At 40.7% G+C, this 25219-nt stretch overlaps 1 protein-coding gene across 1 annotated transcript; it reads right to left on the bottom strand.

Annotated features, from left to right (window-relative positions):
• Positions 1–15027: 15027 nt before the first annotated feature.
• Positions 15028–20238, bottom strand: GPR85 (G protein-coupled receptor 85). The gene is made up of 2 exons (XM_082061378.1): positions 19314–20238; positions 15028–17672 (listed from the first exon to the last, which is right to left on the bottom strand). Exon 2 carries the CDS (start codon positions 17495–17497, stop codon positions 16385–16387), a length of 1113 nt encoding a protein of 370 aa, XP_081917504.1. The 5' UTR covers positions 17498–17672; positions 19314–20238; the 3' UTR covers positions 15028–16384.
• Positions 20239–25219: the final 4981 nt, after the last annotated feature.

Here is a 25219-nt window from a genome sequence, read left to right as displayed (position 1 = left end):
ATCCATTCCCCTTAGTCCAATGGTATTCAGATAACCTTTCTTTCAACTACAGTAACACAAGCCCTTTATTCCCAAGTCATTATTTCAGTTATTTTCAAAAATCAGCAGCTACTATCTTGATAATGTCGAATTGCACTACGAATTCCTCTCCGGAGGAAGAGCCCCAGGCACTGGCACGGCCTGGGCCTGACTGACTGGAAAGCTGCTTTGCAGAGAAGGCCCTTGAGATCCTGGTTGACCCCAAACTGAACATGGGCCAGCAATAAGCCCCTGTGGCAAAGCAGGCCAACATCATCCAGGACTGCTGTAGGAGAAGCATTGGCAGCAGGCTGAGGGAAGTGATCCTTCCCTTCTACTCAGCAACAGAGAGATATATCTGGAGTGCTTGCCCCAGTGCTGGGCTCCCCAGTACAAGAGAGACATGGACATACTGGAGGGAGCCCAACAAAGGGCCACAAAGATGAAAAAGGGCTTGGATCACCTGTCATGTCAGGAGAGGCTGGCAGAGCTGAGACTGCTTAAGAAGCGATCTTATCAGTGTGTATGGAGGAATAAAGAGGACAGAGTTGGACTCTTCTCGGTGACAGGATGAGAGGCAATGGGCACAAAGTGAAAATCAGGAAGTACTACTTAAAAATAAGAAAAAAGCTTCTTTATTGCGAGGGTGTTCAAACACTGGAACAAGTTGCTCTAACAGGTTGTAGACTCTCCATCCTTGGAATTACTCAAAACCTGACTGGATGTGGCTCTGAACAACCACCTCTAGCTGACGTTCCTTCGCACTAGATGATTTCCAGAGGTCCCTTCTAACCTCAGTTTTTCCATCATTCACTTTAATATAAAAATACTGGGTGAAGAAGGTATTGGAATGTGGTTCTTAACATCCTTGAATCCAATTCTGTGTATGAGTACTGCTGAGAATAATATCTGCTATCAAAATATCAGCAATGATGAGTTGTTACTAGTTATAGGTTGTATTTGCAAGATTAGGCCCTTCATGAATTCAAGAAATTCACTTCTAACAAGCTCATGCTTTCAATTAAGGGGTGTGGGTTGTTCTTTAGCAGAGCTTAGTACAGGACTGCATTCGATATACACTTCACTGGTTAGACAGGTTTGATGGAAAGAGGGAATCAATAATTTAAGTTCTTTTAAAAATATGCATAAGTACATCACAGAGAATATCAAAACTTCAGGGGAAAGGTGATATTATTATTTAATGCCTTGTTGATGAGGTTTATTTTGGTAAGCTCTTGACAGCACAAGGTAACATATCATCTTCGCGTTGACACAAACACTATCAAAATGTGAAAGGATGCACAGCAGAAAGAGATCTGCATCTAAAATAGATTTTTGAGAGAGCAAATTACTTTTTTCCTTTCCAATAGCTTGTTGATTTTTCTTTGTTAGAATGTTGCCAACACCCCTAAGCAAAATTAAAAGGCATTTTTGTTATTGTATGTCATTCTTTCCAGGTCTGCTTAAAATTCTCAATTTCTTTCTGCGTTCCATTCAATACTGAAACACATTTGTTGGCATTTGTGATGGGGATGAAGGTCTTTATATTTCCATTGCTTTCGCAGTATAGCTGCTTTCATTACTCGTTGCACTGTGTGCACTGTGCTATTCATTTTTACATTGGAGACCAAGGCCTTTTCCTATTTTTTTTTTTGTGTTTGTCCTTTGTTTGGTTTGAGATGAGTGATTCAGAAAGCTCCAGAGGGCACTATTGTGCTGAAAGCTTCTGTGCTGTGGGCTCTGCCTGGACACTTTCTGGGCACCAGGAGGCTGAATGTTATTTACTCACATGCAGGCTTGCTTAAATGGCTTAACTCTTAATTCCACAATGGCCTTGGATATACTTATTTTATGACTGGGGTCCTTGCAAATGATCTTCAGGGTTTTTCAAATGCTGAGTTAGATGGAATCAGTTAAAACAAAACTTTCAAAATCTCAGTAATCTTAAATAATGCAGCACCAGATTCACCAAGCAGGTTGGAATATTAATTTCCCTGCTTGTGTCACATGGGGGAAAAGAAGGAAAGAAATCATCTCAATGAGGGCGCAAGGCAATGCTGTTCACCTCCTCCCTCAGGAGTTCTGTGAAAGAGCAGCAGTTTTCAGTTCCAATTACAGCCTCGCAGGAGCACACTGAGAGAGGCTGCAGGGGAAGCATCAAACCACACACCTCCTTCACATATGGCATCCTGTACCTTCCCTCTGCCTCGTCCTGTCCTCGATGGGGTGTGCCCCAGAATTGCCAGCGGTCCTGGAAAAAGCAGGAGCACCAGGTCCAACTGCCACTGACCCCCATACTCCTTGAGAACATTCTGGATGCAATTATCTCATTTTCAAAGCACATTTCTGCCTAAACCAAAGACACCTTGGCTGTATCAAAACTGACCTCCCAATGCACAAGATGGATACTAATGAATAGTGACATTTCAGCAGCCTTTCAAGCCACCATACCCTCCCACCCAGACCCTCATGCCTACCTGCTCATGCATTTCTTCTGCCCCTTGGACCAAGAGCCCTGTGTCTCTTCTAGTCTGTCTGCATCACCTCTGTTCCCTGAGCATCCACGCTGCTCCCAGGTACGCTGCTTCCCTACACTATAATCCCTGCCATCTCTATGTCCTCCTCTTTCACACTGAAATCCAATGGTCCACCTCCTTCCTCCCACTGCATTTCCTCCCTTTGCCCACAGTTTATTCTTTCCTTGCTCCTCAGGGACAGCTCTTGCTTCTCAGTGTGCTGCTTGGGTTAGAGGATTGAGCAATGAGTATCCTGACTAGTCAACCTGTTGGCTAAGGACATGCCCATACCACCACAGCTCCTGAGTACAGAAGCACTTGCTCACCCCTTCGGGCTATAGAAATCACCTTGTGAGATGTATGTGGCTTACAGCCATAGCTTGAACTGTTTGGATGCAAGCCTGCATTCAGGAGGAGGCTTTCAAGAGCTGGCGTGTCACCTTTTTTGAACATGCCCTTCAAACAGTAGCAATGGGACAGGCATAACCATAGCATGTCTTGAACCCACCAGAGATATCTCAGAATACCAGTCTGTTTGGATTCTTTGCTAGATGATATACTTAGGAAGGTACTATGTGATGGTCATTGTGAGCTGAAGCAAGGATCTGTGATAGACAGAGCAAGGGTCATGGAGCATTTTGTACTTTAGGTTGCTCTTGAGCCTCCATACCACTGAACAACAAAGACAGATCAAAGGCAAGATGCTGCAAATGTTTATAGATTTAAGCAGTCCTGACAGGGTAAACCCAAGTTTTCACCTGGTAATGAATTCTGCTGTCCTACAATGAGACACCTAGAAGCAAGCATGGGGGCATCAAATGGAGCTAGTTCAGGATATGAATTTGTATTTGCTAAATTCTTGTTGAATAGGGGCAAATATGGTTGATTCTGCAGTTGTTGCTGTCCAAGAACAAAATGTCTTAAGGCTGTAGCAACTGGGAAAGGAGAAAGCAAAACATTGACCAAAAAGAGGGGCAGTACCTGTGCAGAGGAGGTGGTGACATGCTGTAGAAACACCTAATACCGATACCTCTGTTATCAAAACATTACAAGTCTGCATTTACATTCTTCACATGAGTGCTGGCAGAAGTCTCTGCCCTATGGAACTACTAAATTCCATGTAAATTTTGAGGATGTACCAGAAGGCAGGGTCACTTGAACCCACACTGGTGACATGGCTGTCCCATGGGTATCCACAAGAGCCTCACTGGCAGGAACAGATATTGACAGGCTGTTCTGAAGTGCCCACAAGTGAAGCAGGTTTTCAACATGCTCATAAGACTGTGAGAAATTCAGCACTGTTTCAACTGCTCATACGGCAGAGGGCGGCTTTGCTATTAGGTTTCTTGATAAACATATCCCCAGATTCGTGACTTGAAGACGATGATGTGAACCATACCGAGAAAAGGGAGTGGAAAAGAAAATATTGCCATCTGCTTGTGTAGAAGTTTAAATTCATGTACCAGCTCTCCTGCACAGATAAAGAATGAGCCTTGCCTTGTCGTTACATTCAGGCTTGAGAGTGAGGTGGTGTTCTCACAGGGAGACCTAAAGAAACACTGAAAGGGTGTTCAACACCATGCGTCACGCTCTGATTTAGATGCCTACACTGAAAGCCTACAAAATTTGGAGAATCTCTCTACAACCCTATGAATGGAATCATCAATCTGTTTGCTGAAGCTCTGCTGACAGTCATGGGAACCTCGGTTGCCCATACACACCCCAAGAGACACAATTGGCCTCCCCCATACTACTATTGCCATAGGGTCATTATGTGTCACCCATGTTTTGCAGATTTGGACTCTAACAATGCATTGGCATGATTTGGTTTAAAATATAAGGTGTTGAAATAACATGGCTAAAATCCACCTGACTGAATACAGCTTTGATGCCTGATAGATGCATTCTTTTAAAAAAATGAGGTATCAATATTTGTTTTTATTTATAATATTTTGTGGTGACCCAGATACGGAATTGCCCAGACAACTGTGACTTAATCATGTGTAACTGCCAGCTTGCATTTTTGCAGGCACATCTACCCTGACAAAGGCTTTTAATATTTAAAATCATGCAGATTATCTATTCAGCCCTCGGTATCTCAGTTTCAGACACTTCAACTGCTGACACCTTTCTTCAGGCTACAGAGAGACTTTATTAATTGTACTAAAAATCCTGTGCAAACATTTAAAAAAAATTATTTAGTACTCAGTAAAGTATTTTTTTATTTGAGTATGTTACCATCTATCAATGTTGTCATGAGTCTCTAGATCTCAGAAGTGTTTGTTTTTTTAACTCTCCTTTTAAAATGCATTTTTATTCTAAGAGCCTCTGCTTATGTAAATTTATCAGTCATGTCTACTCAGAAATGCTTATATCATATCTGAGGTCAGGAATTCAGCTGTATTTAAATTATACGCCAGATGGATGGGCAATGCATACATTTCAGTTCTTTGACAACTTAATGAACATATCTCTTGGCAAGATGAGGTTATCTGAACATCCCAAATCATCTGTCACAGTTGTCTCCAAACTTTTGGGCTGCAGCCTCCAGTCAGGAATGAAAGCTGACCACCACACTGTCTCATCAACTCTTAACTGAACTGAAAGAAACACTTATTTGCTTGTCTAGGGTAGCTGTGAGCATCTTACCACGGCCTTGTCAATCAGGCAGTAAATCCTGATTTATAACGAGTTTCAGAAATCTAGAAATGTTACATAATTGTCTCATCCTTCAAGTAAGTTTTATTATTAGCCATTCTATTCAACCGACAAACTATGCAGAAAAAAAGTCTCCAAACCACTTTTTCAAGCTGACCACTAATCTGGTTACCTTATTTTTGAATGACTATCTGGAAATACTATTGGCCCTAAAGAGTGGTCAGGAAATAAAACTTTTCTCCACAGAATATTTTCAATTTCTCAGGAAGGAAATGTCCAAGAAGTTGAAATTTCCTGCTGAAAGCCAAGACTTGAAAAACAAGTTAAATAGAACATTTTTTATCACTTTCACCACTTATACACCTAACACATTAACATAATCTATACTTATAGGTGCTCTATTCCCTTGGAAATTGATTCACTAGTGTCTTAAACTGGGAACTCAAAATGTCCTTGAATTGCTAAAAATCAGTGGATAGCTGAAAATTTGGCCTACACCGATCACCCAAGGTCACCCATGCAATGATGTTAGCGGCAAAGCTGCAATGAGAACCTGGAAGTTACTGGCTTTCATCCTAATGGTCACTTCACCAGACCAAGATACCACGATTATGGGAGATAATGATAATAAAACACTGCAGTGCTCTCAAATTGTGCAGAAACTGCACTTCGCTGTTCTGAAAAGCTGTCATTCAGTCTGAAAGTTATCAAAATTGCTGGGCCAACATACTCTAAATATAATACATAGCGTCACTTATAAAACACATGTAGTTTTTCTTAGTAGAGTAACATTATGAAAAGAGGAAGAAAAAGAATATGGAGGTAGAACAGAAAATCCTGTTAAAAAGGAAAGAATGGTAACTAATGGATACTGTCAGTTTTCAAGCTCCTACTAAACTCATATGTAATATTGGCTACGAGACTCTGAGAGCACTGAGACCATGGTTGCCCAGACCTCACTGATGTTGGCAAGCCTTTGCATCGCTTCCCTTTGTCATGGGTTAGCACAATATCATTGATAAGCAGAACCTCTACTAGACAACAGCAACCTGCTCCATGTCCGGGCAATCCCCACTGTTGGCTCTTGCCATCCTCCTGCAACACAGCTGCTCTTCGCTTCATTGTACTTCCCTTTCTCTGTCTCATGTCATTCCCTTTTCTTGTTATTGTCATCCTTCACATCTTTCCCAGAGTCCTCCATCTCCTGGAATCTCAAATCCACATCTCCCCACTTTACTCCAAGTGCATGAATGCAAAATTTGTTCTTTCTTCCAGCCTTGCCTGCAGCTATCCTTACCTCCCACCATCCTTTCCAATATCCAGTCCTGTCCCTCAACCGCTCCTTTCTTGGTTTCATCACCTTCTTCTGTCCTCTGACTCCTCCCATAACAATTTAGGCATCATGCAGTCTCTTCTTTAATTTGAAAAAAAAAAAAAAGGCACGGGGGGCAGTCTGTATCCCACTTATTTTGGTAACTATTCTGCCATCTTATTCTACCTCTCCTTTTTAAGCTCACTGACTGCAATCACTACCTGGAGTCAATCTCCTTGGCTTTCACCAGTTGTTCTTGTTGAACCTCACTTTCACCATGCCCTCTAATAACCTCTTTCTACCTAATGCTGTTAATCAGTAGTTATTTTCTGTTACTCCTCCAGCTTTGGTGCGACTTCATTCTGCTCTTCTTGGCCTATAAACATTCCTTCTTTATCAAGAGGTTCCAATCTGCTCATGTTGACAGGCTATCACTGGCAATTATCACTGACAATTAGATTTTCAGGAAATAGCCTTTGTATTTTCTCCCGAGCTGCTCTTCTCTTCTTAGAACCTATTCCCATGTTATTTTTCAATTGTTTTAAAAGTTTCCTTTTCTACCATCTCCCTTCCCTCAAAAGAAAAAGAAAGCCTGAATATACTGGGATCTCCTTGCCCATCATGCTTACCAACTGTTTCTCATAATTTCCTTGGAATCTCATTTGTCTGTACCCATCTTGCATTAATTGTTTGCTTTTAGACAGAGGCTGCTTTTTCACAGAACCTAATACAAAGGGGTACTTGTCTATAAAAAGGCTATTAAGCAACATGGTTATATAAATGCACATTACAACTGGAGTTCAGATTTCCTTGCTGTAAGCATAATATGAAGACCTTGACATAAAGAAAACAGAACTAAAAAGCTTAAGAATGTGACTTGGGCCTTAAAAACTCATTTCTTAGACATGCTGGACATACATGAGTGTAATGTATATATCTATTATATGACACACATCCATTGTCTTTAGAAAGTAAGGCTGATACATAGAATCCTGCCTTCACTGAAAGCAAATAGGCATTTTGTTACTGATTTCAATATGGTCAAGGATTTTCCACCTGAGTATTATCATATGCAATTTTTCTATATTTGCAAAGAGGCAGTCAAGTAGAATATATATAACAATAACATTTCATAGTTATATTCAGTGACTAGAAATTACCTCAACAGCTTGGTTTCTAATTCTGTATTAGGTTTGAATGCTAAGTCTGACAATACCCAGGTACCAAAGCCAATATTTACTGGATCACATACATGACTTAAGAAAACGTTGCTTGTTTTTTTGTGGTAGCTAGTTTTACATAGCATCTTCTGAACTTTAAATGAATAAATTATTTAGCAACCAGCACTTGTCCTTAGATGGCATAACTTAGATGTCAATACCACCCAAAGCGCCCACATTTGCCAAACCTGTCTTGCATGAAATGGAATGAAGATATTTGCATAAGTAAAATGTCAAAGCAAGAAATTAACCCTTCAGGGGTTTCATACAATCAAATATTGCAAGAATTTTTATTGTATCAGCATTTAACTGAGGCCAAAGGACCGTAATGTTTCCACTGATACTGTTTCTACCAGTTAGACTGGTGGTCTTCCTGGTTTGGAGGGTGCCATGGGCTTTTCTGCGATACTGCCTTTAAGTTAGTACACTAAGAAGTAAATTTAAGAGGGAATTTTAATACAAAAGATACAAAATCGAACTGTTTCCTCCAATACAAAAAGATACAACAAATCTTTGCTTTTGTGACAATGTGCCTCTTAGAGGAAGGTCATCTATATAGATGAGTCTCCAAAATAATGGTGTCTGTCTTTCTGGAGATTTACATTGGAAAGACAGACTGACAGCTGACTGGGCAGACCACCGGAGCCCCTTGTGTGCATAAATGCTAACTACTCTGAAATACAAGAGTGTCTGAGAGACACAGTAAAACTGTGAGGGGCTTCCACCCCTATCTCCATCCTTAGGAAATTCCTCACACCAAGTTTGAGTGAAAAGGATTTGCTCAACCCATTCATGCCCTTTAAATGCACTTCTTTACACCTACTGAGAGCAGAGACTACTCACAGAAAACACTCAAAGAAAAACAAAATTTTCAAAAATTTGACTGTGACCAAATAATCCATCTGGAGTAAATCCTTAGGCTGCTGAGTTTAGTGAATATTACTATGATGCAAGGTGCCCGGGACAGGAACCAGCCTATAGTGTGCGCTGCTTCCAGCCTGCCCCTGTGTAAAGAAGTGGGGATAAGGACTCAGCTGCATCACTATGCCCCACCTTACTGCAGATGCTCTTACCACCACTTAGGAACTTACGAGGAGGTTTTAGAAATTACTCCAAAAGCATTATTTGCAAATATTAGCACAAGAAGCTATTACTAAATGTCCCTTCCCTTCCTTGCATCTGATTTTTCACTCATCATACTCCAGTGTGATATTTGTGTCCTCCACCAGGGCTGGAGCTGTCCCAATGTGTTATCAGCTACACTACAGCATTTTGGAGAGTCTGAGAAAGTACATACATACACATATATATGCCTATACAGTCCCTCTAGAAACTGATCAAAAGATTGCTTTTGCATATAGACTGACAGAGATTAAAGTCCTGCTATGCCGTGCTCTCATGGAGAACAAGTCAAGTAAAAAACATGAACACTTACATAAATTATCAAGATCTTACAGTCTTTATTGAGGCAAGCTTCCACAAAAGAGAGTAGGGATTGCAGGAATCAAGCCAAAGTTACAAGGATTACATATCAAATGGTACGCTACTTTCTCTTTTTGTTTGCTTTATGGCCATCTTACTATAGCTATGACTGAATATGTTAATCAAAATCCTATAGAACTGTAGCCATTTGTGTGTGTTTATTTCCATTTACATAATCATCTCACAAAAGAAGCATTCTCTTTTGTGCTAGATGTCTTACGATATAATTTAAAGTTGCAGTTACTGAAATATCCTATTCTAGCAGTCCCACCACTATTGCCCAGTCATTACCATAACTTGTTATACAGGAGCTAAATACACATTTCCAGTCTTTGTGATGCCCAAACAGTACTGCAGTCAGAGAAATAAAACATTCCCTGTAGTATGCCCTAATAATCTGCATTGAGTGTTTTGGATCAAATAGGAGAAATTTCCGAAGCTTAAGGGCCTCCACAGATAATTCAGGAAACACACAATTGTAGGGTGCCTTAATTTCAAAAATAGGATTTGTGTGTCTATGACACAGGAAATGGTTATGGAAATGAGCAAGCACCTACACTGATATGTATTTCCATGATCAGTGCAAAGCTACAAATACATTTTGCTATTAAATATGTATTTCAAAAATACACAAACTTGATTAAGCGATTAAGCCTAAAATCAAATGCTCAACTGGTAATGAGTGGGATGGAATGGAGTAGCTGAGATGGCATGCATTTTCCAGAAAAAGAAAAAAAAAAAAAAGAAAATAATAAAATGGATCTTCTCAGTCACTTCTGAGGGGCAAACAAGGCATGAAATTCCAGCCAGCTCACAAAAAATGTTTACCTCTGGGCCTCTGCTTCTTGTCTTAGTCCTTCTGTTTTGAGAAGACAAGCACATATTCCCTGTCTGTAGCCTACAAATGTTGTCTAAGCATTGTTTATCTCTGCTCAATGCTGCATTTCACCTGTTAGTACTCAGGGTGTGCACAATTAAAGTCTTACTTAAGCTCAACACAAAGTGGGTTACAGGCCTGTGGTAGGCCAGTTCCATGGGAGGTGGTTCCACTATGGAACAATAGGAGGATTTTAAATGGCTCATAAACAGGGTTGAAAACTTCGTTAGGTCCTCCAGTCTGCTGCCTAGAGTAGTCATCAGGTATCCATGCCATCCTCTTACACTATCTCAAGGACCTGATCTGCCAAGATTATTACTGTGCAAAACTTTCTTTAATTTGCATAAGGATCTTAGCATGCCTGAGCTTGATGGCTATAGAATGAAAATAAAAGAGCTCAAGAAATGCTGTCGTTAATGGTGACATGAGAATTGTATCTATACTGCATATACATACTCGCAAAAAGTGGGCAAGCCAGTAGATTATAACCCTGCAGAAAAGGCAATGCATATATGATAACCATATTCATTGAAGGATAACCTTAACAGATGTATTTCTGGCTATTCTTTCTTTCCCCTCCAACATACTTGTTTGTCAGAGTTTGCCTTTGCATTCCTAAAATTGAAACTCTAACATTCCATGGAAATAAGAGAAAGAATGAACTGGAAGTGATTCGTTTGTTTTGGTTTGCTTGTTTGTTTGTTTTTCATCATAAGTGATTATTTACACTCTTCAACCATAAACTTTGTGGGTTTATTTAAAATGTCACCACAACAACATCACAGATAGGTAGCATAAATGAAATTCAAATTAATCATTTCATACTTGAGATGCTTAATTCCACATTACAACAGAACTTGTCTTAGTCAACCAATGAAGGGATGAAAACATATATGCCTTTAACTAGATGGCTGTTTAATGAAGGTGATGTAGACTTTTGGTGAATTATCAAAGGGATCATTTTGAATAATCTCTGGAGTCAGAAATTTGCCTAATATTTGGAGGTTTCGTCACAGCTAATGCAGAGTTTGTTGAAGATTATATCACATGAATTCTGCTTTTATATCTCTTGTGCTTATTAAATACAAAGCAAAGTACAAAAACTGTGATGTGAAGAACAAGTGTCTCACTGAGCTGCATCAGCCAACTCACAGACTAATGACATTGTTCTTTAAATTTTTCAGGTACATAAAATCACTAAGTACTGAAAATGGCAATAATTGTTTTGTTATCTAAATTTTATGAAGCATATGGATGACTGCAATTATTTTATTTCAAATGGCTGAAGATTGTTGTTACTTATTTGCTTTTTAGACTACTAAAAAATTTAACTTATTTACTGTGACACTCCTTTGATCATCATATACTTATGTAATTACACAGTTCAGCCTATCAAAAAAACCAACAAAAATCTTCACTATTTATAATGATCAATCTTTAAAATTCACCCTTCTTTTTCCACACTGGCTTCATCATACTTTTTTCTAAATTTAAAGCGTGAGCTATTTTCAGGCCTCTCAAGGAAAGTCGTGGTGTGTAATATCAAACTCTTTGATTTGTCGCTGGCTTATGCATTGCAAAATGTCATCTTGTCCTGTTGTTAATGGTCATGGCCACAGAATGCTGATAATCATCACTGATTTAGATCACTGATTTCCTCACATTCAAAATCACTTTAATAAACAAAAGCAGAGAACATATTGAATTTTAGTTTTGAAGAACAGCATTTCAGATTGAGCTTTCTCTTTTCTCTGAAAAGTCAATCAGATTAGTAGCATGTACCTATACAGCTCTCAATGAATATAAACTAGAAGGAAGTTGTCCCTGTGGTATGCAGAATTGTACAGTCAACTCTCGGTTGTCTGTGGGTGTGTAACCCAGGCTGCAGATTAGCAGTGCTATGTTAAAACAAAGCAGAAAAAAAAGGAAAAACACCCACCATTTTTCTTTGAATTTCTGATCTCACTTTTTGCTTCAGCTTAACTTCATTCCTCGATAAATGTAATAAACACAGAAAGCTTTTATCTAATGTGCATATGCTTTGCATTACCTATGTTATAGCTTTACAGGGGTTAGTTTGCTCCATTTCTATTTTCAATAATTGAGAGCTGACTGTGTAAATATGAAAGAGCCGAGCAACCCACAGTTTTATTCGACATTTGCTAAAAACCAATTGTTTGTCAAAATACGTCTCTAATGAACCTCAAAAATCATCAGAGTTCCTTTTTACTGTATTTTTTAAACCCATGAGTAATAACAGCTTCCTGCAATAGTGGACTCCTATTAATATAAGTAATACATTCACATGCTTGAAAGGCAAAGACAATACAAGTGAACAAACTCAATGTGCTTAAAAGGAGATAGATACAGTGGACTCCTCTGCCCCCAAGGGCTAGAGACTGATGGAAAGCCATTTTGTAATGATATTTTGTAGCTGTACCAAAACCAGCATTAATAAGCCACTTAATTAGCATTAAGTGGCTAACTGTACATTTTATTCATTTAGAGGGACATTAGCACCGAACATACTTTAAAAAAGCCATGTTCTTGGGCAATGCAACAATAACACTGGTTTCTTCATGAAGGGGTTGGGAGGTTGTTTCCTGCTGCCCCCTCCCCATTCTCAATTTCTCTGCATAACCTAGATCGCACCCTCTTCATGACCAAAGCCAAAAGCCAGAGATACCTCTTGGTGAGCATCATGGGATGATGATTCCATGGACTACAAAGGCAGCTGGAAGGAACTGACGCTCACTCACTGTCTTCAGGCAGGGAAGCTAGATGCTGACAAACCTTGGGAAGCTGCTGCAGGAGCTTATCTACTGGGGAGGAGGGATGGCTGAGACACTTCTTAAGGAGCAGCAGAAATACAAGACTCAGCATATGAAACATTTAATCTTGAAGAAGAGAGAGGCTGCCAAAGGGCGAGCGGGGCAATAGAGCTGGAAAGCAAGAGGGACAGCCAGCCTTTGCTCCATGGAATCTGTTCTTACCTTTTTTCTGCCACCAGGAAAATGAGCACAACTAACTTCACATTACCCATGAGCATTAAAGATCACTGCAGATATAAAATAGCGTGATACTCTTTGCTGTTCTGAAACGAAGAGTAACCTAGCAGCTCTGTATTCTACCTTTGGCAACAGCTTAGCCCCTGTACTAAAATGAAAGCAAAAGGCTTTCCATACTGTGACATAACAGTATACTCAATTGGAATAAACCTGCTTGCTTCTTTGAATTTATACCCTAATACATTAGGTTCGATATGCTGACTAGGATCAAAATGACACCGATGACAAAAGCACTGCTCTAATTCATGTGTACATATAATTCTTGTAGGAAGCTCTCCAAACTACTTGACATCCTGTGCCAGTGAGTTCCACTGAGTAAGAACTTTGCATAAAACGTTACTTCACATGTTGCCTTTTAATTTCACTGAACATCCCCTTGTTCTTTTAATACTGGATAAAATAAAACGAAATACTGTAGTCGCAAGACTTCTTACTGGAACAATTATAAAAACTCACTTTAAAAAAGTACCTCTCCTCTGTCAGGTAGTAATAGAGTTGCGTATTTTTCAGTTGGCCAAAAGCATTATATCCGTATCAAAAGAAAAACATTTAGCAAAATATTTGCTTTCAGACTTGTTTACTGTTTATTATTTTAATTTACATAAGTTACTGCTTGCAAAACTTCCAGGGATTTTTTTTCCCCACTGCATAGTAAATACAGCCTTCTTAGTGTTTCAGAAGCACAGTACGATAGAAACGTTAGGGCCTGCTTCTGCTCCAAATGAAGTTAATGGGAAAACACCAACTGACTTTATCAGGAGTTAGGTCAGGCCCCAGATTTGCAGCTTTTGAAATTTCATCATTGAAAATTTTCTGGCTAACGTTCAGAACTGACTACTTCTACAACTAGAACACTATTTACAACTTTATTTATATGTACTTCTTTATTACAATATGTAATATCAATGTTCCTTGTAAAGGTTACTATTTTATAGAAATTAGACTGAAGTTATTGCCAATCAACCTTTAATAAACTTAAGTGGGATAACTTTCAGAATTTTTCTCAACATGCGATCCAGTTTTTATTCACTCTTGCTATCTTTCACAATTGCTTAACTACCTTAATTTCAAAGCCTTTTTCAGTGTAATAAAAAAGTCCTTTTGGTAGAAGTTTATTGGTCCCATTTCAAATTACGTTCTAAAACATTCTTGTACTGATGAGGACTCATTATTTTAGCAATTCTTCTGTTTCAACACAGTATATAAAGCCATGCCTCTCAACCAATCAACCTCAGTATAAAAGTGTAAGTGAGGTCAAACAGATCACTCACTAAATCTTTGATCAAGTTGTCTGATCACATATAGACACAACTCTCTGAATTGTTGCATATGCTGTATAACGTTATCATACAAATTTAAGCATTTCCATTATTAACTGCTGCTTGTGTATGTATATATTAATTTGCTATTCATAAAACTACAACAAAGGACAATATATACCGATACTGAATTAGGATCTCTGGTCTTGTCTCTCCAAAAATTAAGAAAAATCCGTGTTCTTTGTGATTGACCAACGCATGATGTTGTGCTTCAAATATACACATTTTCCAAAATTAAACTGTGAAGGTAATGTCAAATACTGTGTTGTAACTTTAAATATAACTGACATATTAAAACAGATAGATGGGTAATTATGATAAACTACACAATAGTGCTACTGTAGTTAATATCATTTATCAATCCTGTGGTCCCCATCATTCATGCATTTACAGTTTGGGAATACAGTGATGGCAAAGGATAATAATTCATAATGGCTACATTCTCAGTACTTCATGCTAGCTCACTAGACAAAATAAAAAAGGTTAATTGTATAACTGGAAAAATGTAAAATTTTATTCCAAGAAAATTAACAAGCTACACAGGTAAATTTTGGCAAATGCAACTTTATATTGAAATCCACACATCTGTATCTTAAAGAAGGAAAGACTCACAGACTCTAATGTATTTCTAAAATACTAAGAAATCATATTATATGCTTTCACAAGTTAAAACTTAAATAATTTAAAACAACCAATACACCAAAATGTGCAGAAAATATAAACAAGACTGTGCCTTCAGTAGAATAAATGCTTCACAAATTGTGCAAGATATCATACTAAGGCTGCGGTCTCCCCAATGACAGCTGTCTTAAAATATAAACATACATCAACTGCCTGTGTTTCTCAGAACAAACTAGAAAGGGCGGCACACCTAGAAAAAAATCATATCATCCCAGTGATGTGCATACTGATTTTGGGAACCGTTGAAGTAAAAAGGAAAAAAGAGGACTAAGTGATCTTTCATGCACTCCCAAATGACTGACCAGAGTTATTAAATTTTTCTTGCTTATTTGCTTCAATGCTAAACAAAATGGAAGATACTAGATAACCCTTTAAGGCAACATGTGTTTATTCTGTATAATTATAACTGTTCAATTATGACTGGATATTATCATTAACGTTGCCTAACAGACTGATATCTAGCTTTTTAAAAAATATAAATAAGAGTCTATTAAACTTTATACCAAATCAGCAAAAAACACAGAATACAGTTAAAAGTTAGTAATTTCACTGTTAAGGAAAATGTACTTAGAAAGAATAATGTATTTGGAAAAGAAAAAATAAAACCAAAACCAAAACAAAACCAAAAAAATGAAGTCTAAATCTAAACAAAAATACTGCTTTGGAATGCTCCCCAAAACTTACTCACAAGGCAAACAGATTTGTAAGTGTGATAATCCAATAATGCATGGCACATCTTTAATCAGTTACAGTACTTGAGTCCCCAGTTTTCAGTCTTTGCAAAACAATAATTGTATGAAATGTTTTAAAGGTCTTCAGATGTCTAAAATTAGTTTATCAACACATTAACCTCATATCAACTTAATTTATTAAGATGTCCAATGCTAATCATTTTGATGGTCTTACTTTATGTAGTGATATACACAGCATTTAGCACTGATACTTAGCACCTGCTACTTTCATAATCTAGATTTCAACCACATAAAGGAATTCAGGGCAGTAGTTCAGTCCTTTGTTCTTAATTACAAACCTTCAGCAGTGGTCAGCAGGAACACGTTTAGGTTTAAAATAGGATTAGAGGTGAGCTATTGCAAAGACTGCAGAATGTTGCCCAAATCCTTACAACTGCTGACATCCCATTCTTGATTTTCTTCTCAAGACATGGCTACAGGCCACAATTGCTTAGCAGAGAATGGTAGTGTTTCACAAGGCTAAAGATTTACAGATGCTCCCTCATATAACACAGTAAGGTTCCCTTGGTAACCTGGATTTTCTGCAGTAAAGAAGGGTTGTGCTGAAACAGCGCCTCAGCTCCCTGTTGGAGAAAATGCAGACAAAAGGATTGATTCCAGCTTGGGCAAAACTCATCCAGACAGCGGCCGTTAGAAATCCCCCTGGTACTACTGGCCCTCTTGCAAAAACTCTCCAGTAACAGGCTACCAAATAGGGACCCCACAAGGTCAGAAAGAGGAATGTCATGATGTAGAACATTCTGCTGATTCTCTTCTCCATTTTGAACTCATCTAAAACCAGTAGCCTTCTCCTGCCTGTGGTGTTCGCGTTTTGCCTGATTCCCAGCAAGGTTGGAGGTGTGGGACCCCTTCCAAATCCAGCCAGCCAATTAGCAGCTGCTTGACCGCTCGCTCCGGGACCATGAAAAGTCCAGTTCTGGCTCACTGCTGCAACAAACTGGACTGGCTTCATTTTCCTGCGATCGTGAACAAAAAATATCAGCTTGAGGTAGACAAGCTGTGTGGCTAGGAGGATAAGGGCAAGAAGAAGCATAAATCCCAAGGAATCATTAGCCCTGAAGGAACGATGCTGGAAAGTGCATTGGTCTTCCTCCCTAATGAACGAGTAGGTGCCCACGTCTAAAACTGGGGGGAAAGCCATGGCTACTGAGAGGGTCCACACCATACAGATAACGGCCAAACAAGTCCAGAAGGTCAGTCTTTTTGTATAAAAACGGTGATGAGCGATAGCTAGGTATCTGGTGACGCTTATGCAGAATAACATGAAAGCAGTGTGAAAGCAGGACAAAACCCCCAAAAAGGCAATCACTTTGCAAGTAAGAGTCCCATACGTCCAGGTAGAGCCATTTTTTACAGAGGTGAAAACAAACGGGAAACAAATTGCAGATCTGAGGATATCTGAGCAGCAAAGATCCAACAGGAAGTAGTAAGGAGCTCTATGCAAGGTCTTATCTTTGACTAGCAAAATGGAGATCAGAAGGTTACCCACCACACTGACTCCTATTATGAAACCCAGTGAAGTCAGTTTCAGAAAAGCTGTTAAAGGAGAAAGATTTTGTAAAATGTTGTCAGCTGCATGGCTGTAGTTCGCCATAGATGGATGGATGATATGTATATTGCCTCAGTCAAGTCTCATGATCTATATATAAGAACAAGGAAAAAATAGATCCATACATCTTACTGAAAGTGTAATCCACAAACAGAACTGATCTTGTGTCTAGTCATACAGTACATCCTCTTCTTTCTGATTTGTCATGCCATCAAAATATCTGAAAAAAAACGAGCTATCAGTTCTTAAGTTAACAAGAAATGATGTCAGAAAGTGCTAACAAAGATGTTAATTTATGGAAAACCAAATGAAGTTGTAAATTTGAGTACTATTGTTTGTTTTTAAAAATCATGGGGCTTTTTTTTTTTTTTACTTACTGTTCAGCATGATTGATTATTGGCATTTCAAAGATTTGGCTTGTTACAGTTTCAGAACTGACCGGTCCCCCTTATATTTGGTAGCAGACATAATTTTACAGTTAAAGCCTCAGAGATTTTATGAATCAAAAGATTCCCAGTTTGCAAGCTCAAGAGCTAATCACTGACATATTTTTTAAAAATCTCCAAAGACTGCTGATATTTTGACATTACCTACATTCATTTTATGGCTACAGTATTTGTCAATGTTTTAGAGGCAGCTGCTGTGTTGATACGGATCACACCCAAAGAAACCCTGCAGAATTTATGTTTTTTAACCCAAGTCACCAAAGCACATTAATCACACTGTGTTAGTTCATGCACATTGTAAGAGAAACAGCATTCATTATCCCCCTCCCTTCCTCCTATAAACCATAATTTTATCATTTAGGCTTTCAAATAAACAGATATGCTAGACAGTCGATAGCACTATGCTTAAGGGTCCATGTCGTCCCCCCCCATTTTAATGCAAATCTTTAAAGTCTGAACATAATTCATAATAAGCAATGGCCAGTGTAAATACTGAGTAAAAATAGGCAACACACCCAAGACATAATGCCCATCCTTCTGGGAGGGCTGGTTTTAGTTATGCTTAAATAAATATATAATAAATTGATTTTTTTAGCTAATTAGGGCTCCATGATTCCCACTAATGCTCCCATTGAATTGCACCGGAACACATCTCATGCAATAAAATGAAATAAATTAAAGAACAGTCTGGTGCTGCTGGGTTGGCCTTTTCTTTTTTTTTTTTTTTTGTTGGTTGGTTGTTGTTGTTTTTGATTTTTTTTTCCCTTCCAGAGCTGGGGACAGGAGCCACAGCAGGCACGATCAGGCTCCTTCGTTATTCACACGAAGTGTTTCCTATGCCACCTCGGGTGTACAAAGGATATTCCCACTGAATCCCAGCAAAATCCTTCCATTCTTACCGTCCACAAAAGAGCCTGATTGCTGCTGTGTAAACAGAGGCTGATCAGATCATGGCATCGTTTTAAAACCATGAAATCAGGCTCCCCCTCCCCCCTCCCGCCAGCCCCGCCGCTTTGCACCCCCCCCCCACCCCGGTGGAGCTGTCCCCGCGGCGCCGGCCCTGCCTGCGCACACACACACGGACACGCACACACACTCACCCTGGCACACGCACTCACACTCACAGACACCCGCTCCCCCCACGCACGGCCATGCAGGGCTGGACTGCGCCGCGCTGCAAGGGAGCCCGGGTGCCGCTGCCTGGCAGCCGCATCTGCCGGAGCCATGCGAGAGCCTCCCGCGGCGGGGAGCTCGGGAGAGCGGAAGAGGCATTGTCTGCCAACACTTCCATCATGCCGCTTCTTTAGAAATCACCCCCCCAGACCCGCTCCCTGAGGGGGGGAGCCCTCCCCGCACGCACCTGCAGCTGCGGCAGCCTCGGCACCCCCAGGCTCCCCCAGCCCCTCTCTTCCTACCTGTTGGTGCCGGAGATCCCCACATGCCAGCGCTGCTCCTTCCCGCCGACACTGGGCTGCTTTACGCCGGCCGTCTCCTTTAGAACCCTTTTATTTTCCTCTGCCGTCTTTCATTCTTTCTCTCAATCCTTTCCTTTTTCTTTCTTTTTTTTTTTTTTTTCTTTTTTGTTTTTCCTCGGTACCTTGACTGGGAATCCAGTCAGTGGCTCGGGCGGCGCATGCTCACTGCGCCTCCTCCCTGCGCGCCGAGCCCCGTCCTCCCCTGTCGCAGCGGCACAATCTCCCCCAGTAACGCAGCAGCGGCGGCGGCCGCCTCAATGAGGGCAAGGCAGCCCCGGTGGCGGCCGCAGCTCCCGGTGCCCCGGTGCGGGCAAAGCAACCTCCGCGGCACCGGCGCTCTCCTCAGCGGCGGGCAGGCAGCCTCCGCGGCGGCACGTTCCCATTGCGATGCATAGCCGAGCTGGATGTATTGGCGAGCCTGAGCGAGCCAGCTTGAGGAAAGGGAGGGGGAGGAATTAGGTCCTGCGCTCCTTGTTTATGCCTTTGAACTCCCCCTCCCGCCCCTTTCGCTGAAAATGGGGGCTCGGAAGCAGCCGCCGTGCCGCACGTCGCAGCCTGTCAGGAGGGGGACCGGGCGGTTTCTTCAGCTGCCGCGGCTCGGGTCCTCCCGCTGGCGGCTCGTTTTCTTTCCTCCCGGTTGCCACCCGGTGAATTCCTTCTTCCCAACCCCCGAGCCAGGAAGGGCTCCTCAAAAGCACCGCGGTTCGCGGAGGGCGTATTTTCCGCGGGGCCGTTCGGACCCCGCACCTTCCCCCCGGTTCCGCTGCCTCCCCCTCGCAGCCAGTAAAGCGGCTCCTCAACATTCAGCCGAAAGCCGGCGCAGAACTGTCAGCGCGCTGCATGGCGACAGTGATGAATTTTAATGTCAACCTGTTCCGTCCGTAGCAGGGCCAGCATCTCCCCCCGGCGCGCAGGGCCGGAGCGGCGGCGGCGGCCGCGCAGGACCGCCCGCGCCGCTGCCCGGCGGGGAGCGATGCCGGGCCGGCCCGATGATGTCATGCGGGCCGGTGCGCCGGGGCGACGGCGCCGGGAGGCGGCCTGTGGCCTGGGCCGCCGCCGGGGGCCTGTCGCCGGCCGCCCCGCCCGCCGGCCCCGGCCCTTGCTGGGTGCCACCGCGGTAAAACCGGGAGGGAGCGGGAAGGGTTTGGATAGAGCTTGAAAGAGCGCGTCCGTCCGCCCTCCCGCCGCTTCGGGTTTTGTGGAAGTTTATCCAGGAGGAGCGGGAACATGAAGAAAGGCTTGCCCCAAAAGTAACTCGCTTTGACTTGCAAGGAACAGCTTATTTTGGGTTGAAAGGTTTGGAGTCTGAGGAACTTCTTCACTGAGAGCTTCTGCTCGAGTCAGAATAAATCCTTCTGGAGGATAGATTTATGGGTTTGATTCATAACGTATGTCACATCTTTGAGACCGCTAGTAGACTACGGGCATTTTTTAAGGCTCTTGTTAAAGTTTGGGTCCTTTTTTGGCATTTCCTAAAAGTCATGGGAATTGATGGCCAAACCCTCAAATTAGCTTCAGTAACAGCCTGATCAAGCCCAAAGGTCTGCAGCCACTGGAAAATACAGTTATTTAAAAACAAAATTCCACTGTTTCAAGCATGTGACTTCCTTCAGGTAACATTTATTCATGAGCAGGAAACTTACACAGAGCTCAGGTATCACATTTTTTTCCCCCACTTTTTCTGTGGATATAATGACTTTGTGTTGGTGCTCATCTTTGGGGTTAGTTTCACTCTTAATAATTGGAATTTGGGGTGGTTATTAAAGTCACTTCTTCAAGATGAACTTTTCATGTCACAATCAGCCAAGCCAAGCAGGCCTCTCCAGCTATCCCTTTTCTGTTGTTAAATATATGTACCCACAATGACATAAACAATGACTTTTAAAGTCATTCTTAATGTTAGAATGTGAAGGACAAGGAAGCGGCTACTAAACCAGCAAGAGCAGGCACTTTAATTGTCTAATACAGCAAAGAATTCTCCCAATGCCATGGAAATTAAACACAATGCCAGATAAGGAAGGAGTTTTACAATATGTGGTACAGGATGGCAATAGTATGTTCATGGTCAGGGCCAATTCTAGTACTCTGACTTAAGATTTTTTGTAAAGAGTAAACAATATGACGCCATCATCATTGTTATAAAAAGATCCAGACCAGTAGTTTTTAACCTTTTCTGTCTATGCTTTCTCTTAAAGATGTAGCAGAAGTATGTTACTATGTAACATTTGAGAACTTTTCTATTAGACCTGTCAGACTGCGTAGAAGTAATCCGTGGACTTCAGAATTCATTCAGCGTTCAACCACTGGTTCAGCGTAGAGCCATTTGTCATCATATGTGTAATCTGAGAACCAGCGCTCTAATTTTGGTCAACAAAATGTAGACATCTAGACTGAAGCAACATATAACTGAGCTAGTTTCCAATCATCGTCAGTGGTGAGAAAAATATGCTTTAGGGAGCAGATAATCTCATTATGAATCACAAGTCTAAAACACATCAGATGGGTTGCATTCAATTCTCTTTATGATAAGGGTAGAGTTAGGCAACAGAAACCCGTGTTATGAAGGGAGAGATTTCTGGTGGAGTGTGACACAATGCTGTGCTAAGCTGTTGTACCGGGAGCAGGTCACATCTACCATGGAGGAAAAATTAATTCAGGAGTCGTGGGACTGGTAATCTGGGGGATGAAGGTAGATGGCAGCTAGAGATGGCTCCGGGAGCACAAACTGGGAAACAAATGTTCAATTAGAAGGGGAGGAGGGGAGGAGATATGGAAGAACAGGTGAAGAGATCCATGCTAACTAGTTATTCAGAATAGTTGGGCTGGAGATATGAAAGGTTCAGAAAAACAAGCATGACACAGCCTTTGTTGCAAGATGAGTGGTCTAGCAGTAACGAAGTGGAATTTCTTGGGGCCTTGCCCGCTACACAATGTAAGGGGGGCAACACTAAGGGCAACAGGAAGATGTTCAAAAAACCCAGGGGACTGGCATGGTATATAAGCATCTCAGCAGAAAGAAATGATTAGTCCCAGGCAAGTAAATCCATTTCCCTGCCCTTTTTCTTTCTTCTTCTTCTTCTTCTTTTTTTTTTTTTTTTTTTTAACTTAAATATCTAAGTCTGCTTTCCCCCAAGAAGGAAGGGTGAAGGTAGAGAACATAAGTGAAGTGTAAAGCATAAGAGCATTCATGTACTCCATTAGAGCTAGCAGCATTTTCTCCTGTTGGAGTTATTTAATAATCATGGTCTAGAAAGTAACTGGTGAAGTATTCAGCACTCTTGTTGGTCACTGAAGATCCTTTTTTCCAATTGTATTATTTTCAATTTGTGTACCATTTGAGAATGGATTATTGGAGAATTCTACTTTGACATTCTTGGTCTTTGGCATTATCTGCAGACCTGGGCAGCTCATTCCTGTGAGGTGGTTGGTGATGTTTGGGTGCACGTGGCCAAGTGCCAGGAACTTGCGCACTGGAGTGGGGGACAGTTGAATGCTGTTGTAGAGAAACTTTGTTGGTGCATAATTAGCATTTTGGGTAACTGGCACCTAATTTCTTTTGAGCATATGTGCCCTGGAATCCTGTACTGCAGTTGTGAGCCAGCTGAGGGTGTTGGGTAGGTGATTCTCATTGTTTTGAGCTTTTTCACCAGAACAGGAAAGGTTTTTGAGAAAACTCTGACATTGAGAAATCTCACTAATGGAGTCTGAGGTAGAGATTGGGCTAGAAGAGAGGCCAGTGATGACAAGCAACTATCAGTTGAAAAGATGGTGTGAGATATTGGCCTCACCAAGGTCAGTAACAACTCTTAACAGTTTCAGTGGAATGACGATTTCAGCTTAGGGCAAGAAGTTGTGAACAGCTAAAATGTAAAATACTCATGTCCTTATTCTCTTGATCATTTCAGTAATTAATGTGTTCACTGGCTGTCTTGAAATTTGCATATATGCAATGTCTATCCAGTTTGCATAATGCAAACTTTGAGGCACTGTAAGAATTTGCAACATTTCTACAAAACAAGAGAGATGCTCTGCAAGGTGTGCAGAGGCCAGCACAAGATTTATGTATTGCTTAAGAGATTGTGATAGTTGCTATCAAAGTACATCCTTTTCAAAGGGCTCAAGGAATCCTTCCAAGAGAAATTTCTTGCCTGTGCAGTAGATTTGTGCAACTTTAAAACAGTATTTAAGTAGGACTTATGTAATACAGAGACCTGTGTAAGACCCCTGTCCAATGGAGAATTTTGCCTGCAATATATTTGGTTCCTGTGCTTTGTAAAGTGTTTGCAGAGTAAAGACATTTGTTGGTAGTGTCTGGCTCCTGGGTTGGCTCTCAGCACAGACATAAATTTCACCCCACACTGAAAATCTCTCTTGTGGTCTCTGCCTCAGTGATGCATGTTTACACCTATAACAAAATCGCATCCATGTGACTAAATTCCTCTGGAGAATAATTGCCCTTTTTTTTTTTTTTTTTTTTTTTGTTGGCATTGATCTTTAGCTAGATCCTCAGATATTTTATAAAAATTTCTCAAAAGCATTTAATTAGTTATTTTAAAAAATGACTGTCCTTTCAAACTTAACTTTTGTTCTTAAAAGTTGATCTATGTTGCATGTTTACACAGGGGTAACTGAAAGTTTAAGGGCAAATACATATAAGTTTGACTACTGGGCATATGAAAAAAGCTCTGTCCTGTAGAGGAAAACCTCTGCTGTATGTGACTGTAGTGGGAGGAAGGCACCAATATCCTTCTGAAAATCCCATTAGATACTTACCTGTATCCTCATGCTTCTAAACACCTTTTACCAGTTTGTTCATTAGGGCTATGTTTGAAAGACTGGACAGGTCTTTTGCATCTAGATTTCACAGATACACTGTGGAATCAATGTTACAGTGTTAAGTTCAGTTATTTTTTGTGCTATTTAAGCAGTGTGGGCAAGTAATTACTTGACTTGACTTGCATATCAGGTAGTTAGAAATGCAAATGAACTTAGCTGTGGCCATGAATAATTACCAGTGTTAAACTGCACTGCTAATTACTTGTGCCTGAAAAAAGATAAGCTATGTTTTTAAATTGCTGGACTTCACAAATGGCCTTTTTATATTTATGATTCAGAAAGAGTTAGAGAGTCAAAGAAAGTTGCATATGCAGTGTTTGTTGTTTGTGCGCCATATGTATGTTGTCCTGTACTGAAGAATTATCAAATTACTTGTTTTCACAGAAAAGGTGGAGTGATAACAGGTGACTTAAAAAAATAGTCAGTCACATCCACAGTGATGCAGATTGGTGACTGAGCTCCACAGAAGGGAAAAAAAGAAAAAAAAAAGAAGAGGAACTTCATAATATCTGAAGTAATTCCAAATAGATACCTTTTTTGAGATCACATTTTTGAATGGTTGGGAATATTTCTCTAATATTGTCATCGTGAATTCCTCAGAAATTGTATATATAAATAATACAATACCCAAGATTTAATGTATGAGTACTTTGTTTAGCTCTTTTTTTTTTTTTTTTTTTAAATAACAGAGGGTAAACACTATCTTGTATGTCTGCATAAAAAAACTTTTAATGTGAATAATTCTGAACTTGAAGTCTTGTTAGTGGAAAGTATTGAAATTCTCATTCCGTCAACAGGTTTTAGTCAATGTGGGCACTACTGCAAAAATGCCTCAGTAGCAGGGTCTACAGTGAGATCCTGGGCTACCGGCCTTGGAAGGACACTTGCTGTTATTCCCAGCACTCCTGGGGGGAGAAAGAACCTCTTGTCACAAAATCAAGAGAATGTGGAGCAAGCTTACTGAAGTTGCTGCTATATCCAGTTTTTCTGCTCTCTTTCTATTGCAGAAA

This window comes from Streptopelia decaocto (genome assembly GCF_964273445.1).
Source record: "Streptopelia decaocto genome assembly, chromosome: 1".
In the NCBI taxonomy this organism is placed as follows: Eukaryota; Metazoa; Chordata; class Aves; order Columbiformes; family Columbidae; genus Streptopelia; species Streptopelia decaocto.
Note: the sequence above shows the minus strand (reverse complement) of the source record. Positions and strands in the feature narration are given on the sequence as shown.

What these genes read in the sequence shown, in the direction of transcription:
- GPR85 (XM_082061378.1), bottom strand. Translation starts at nt 17,497, where the DNA reads ATGGCGAACTACAGCCATGCAGCTGACAACATTTTACAAAATCTTTCT.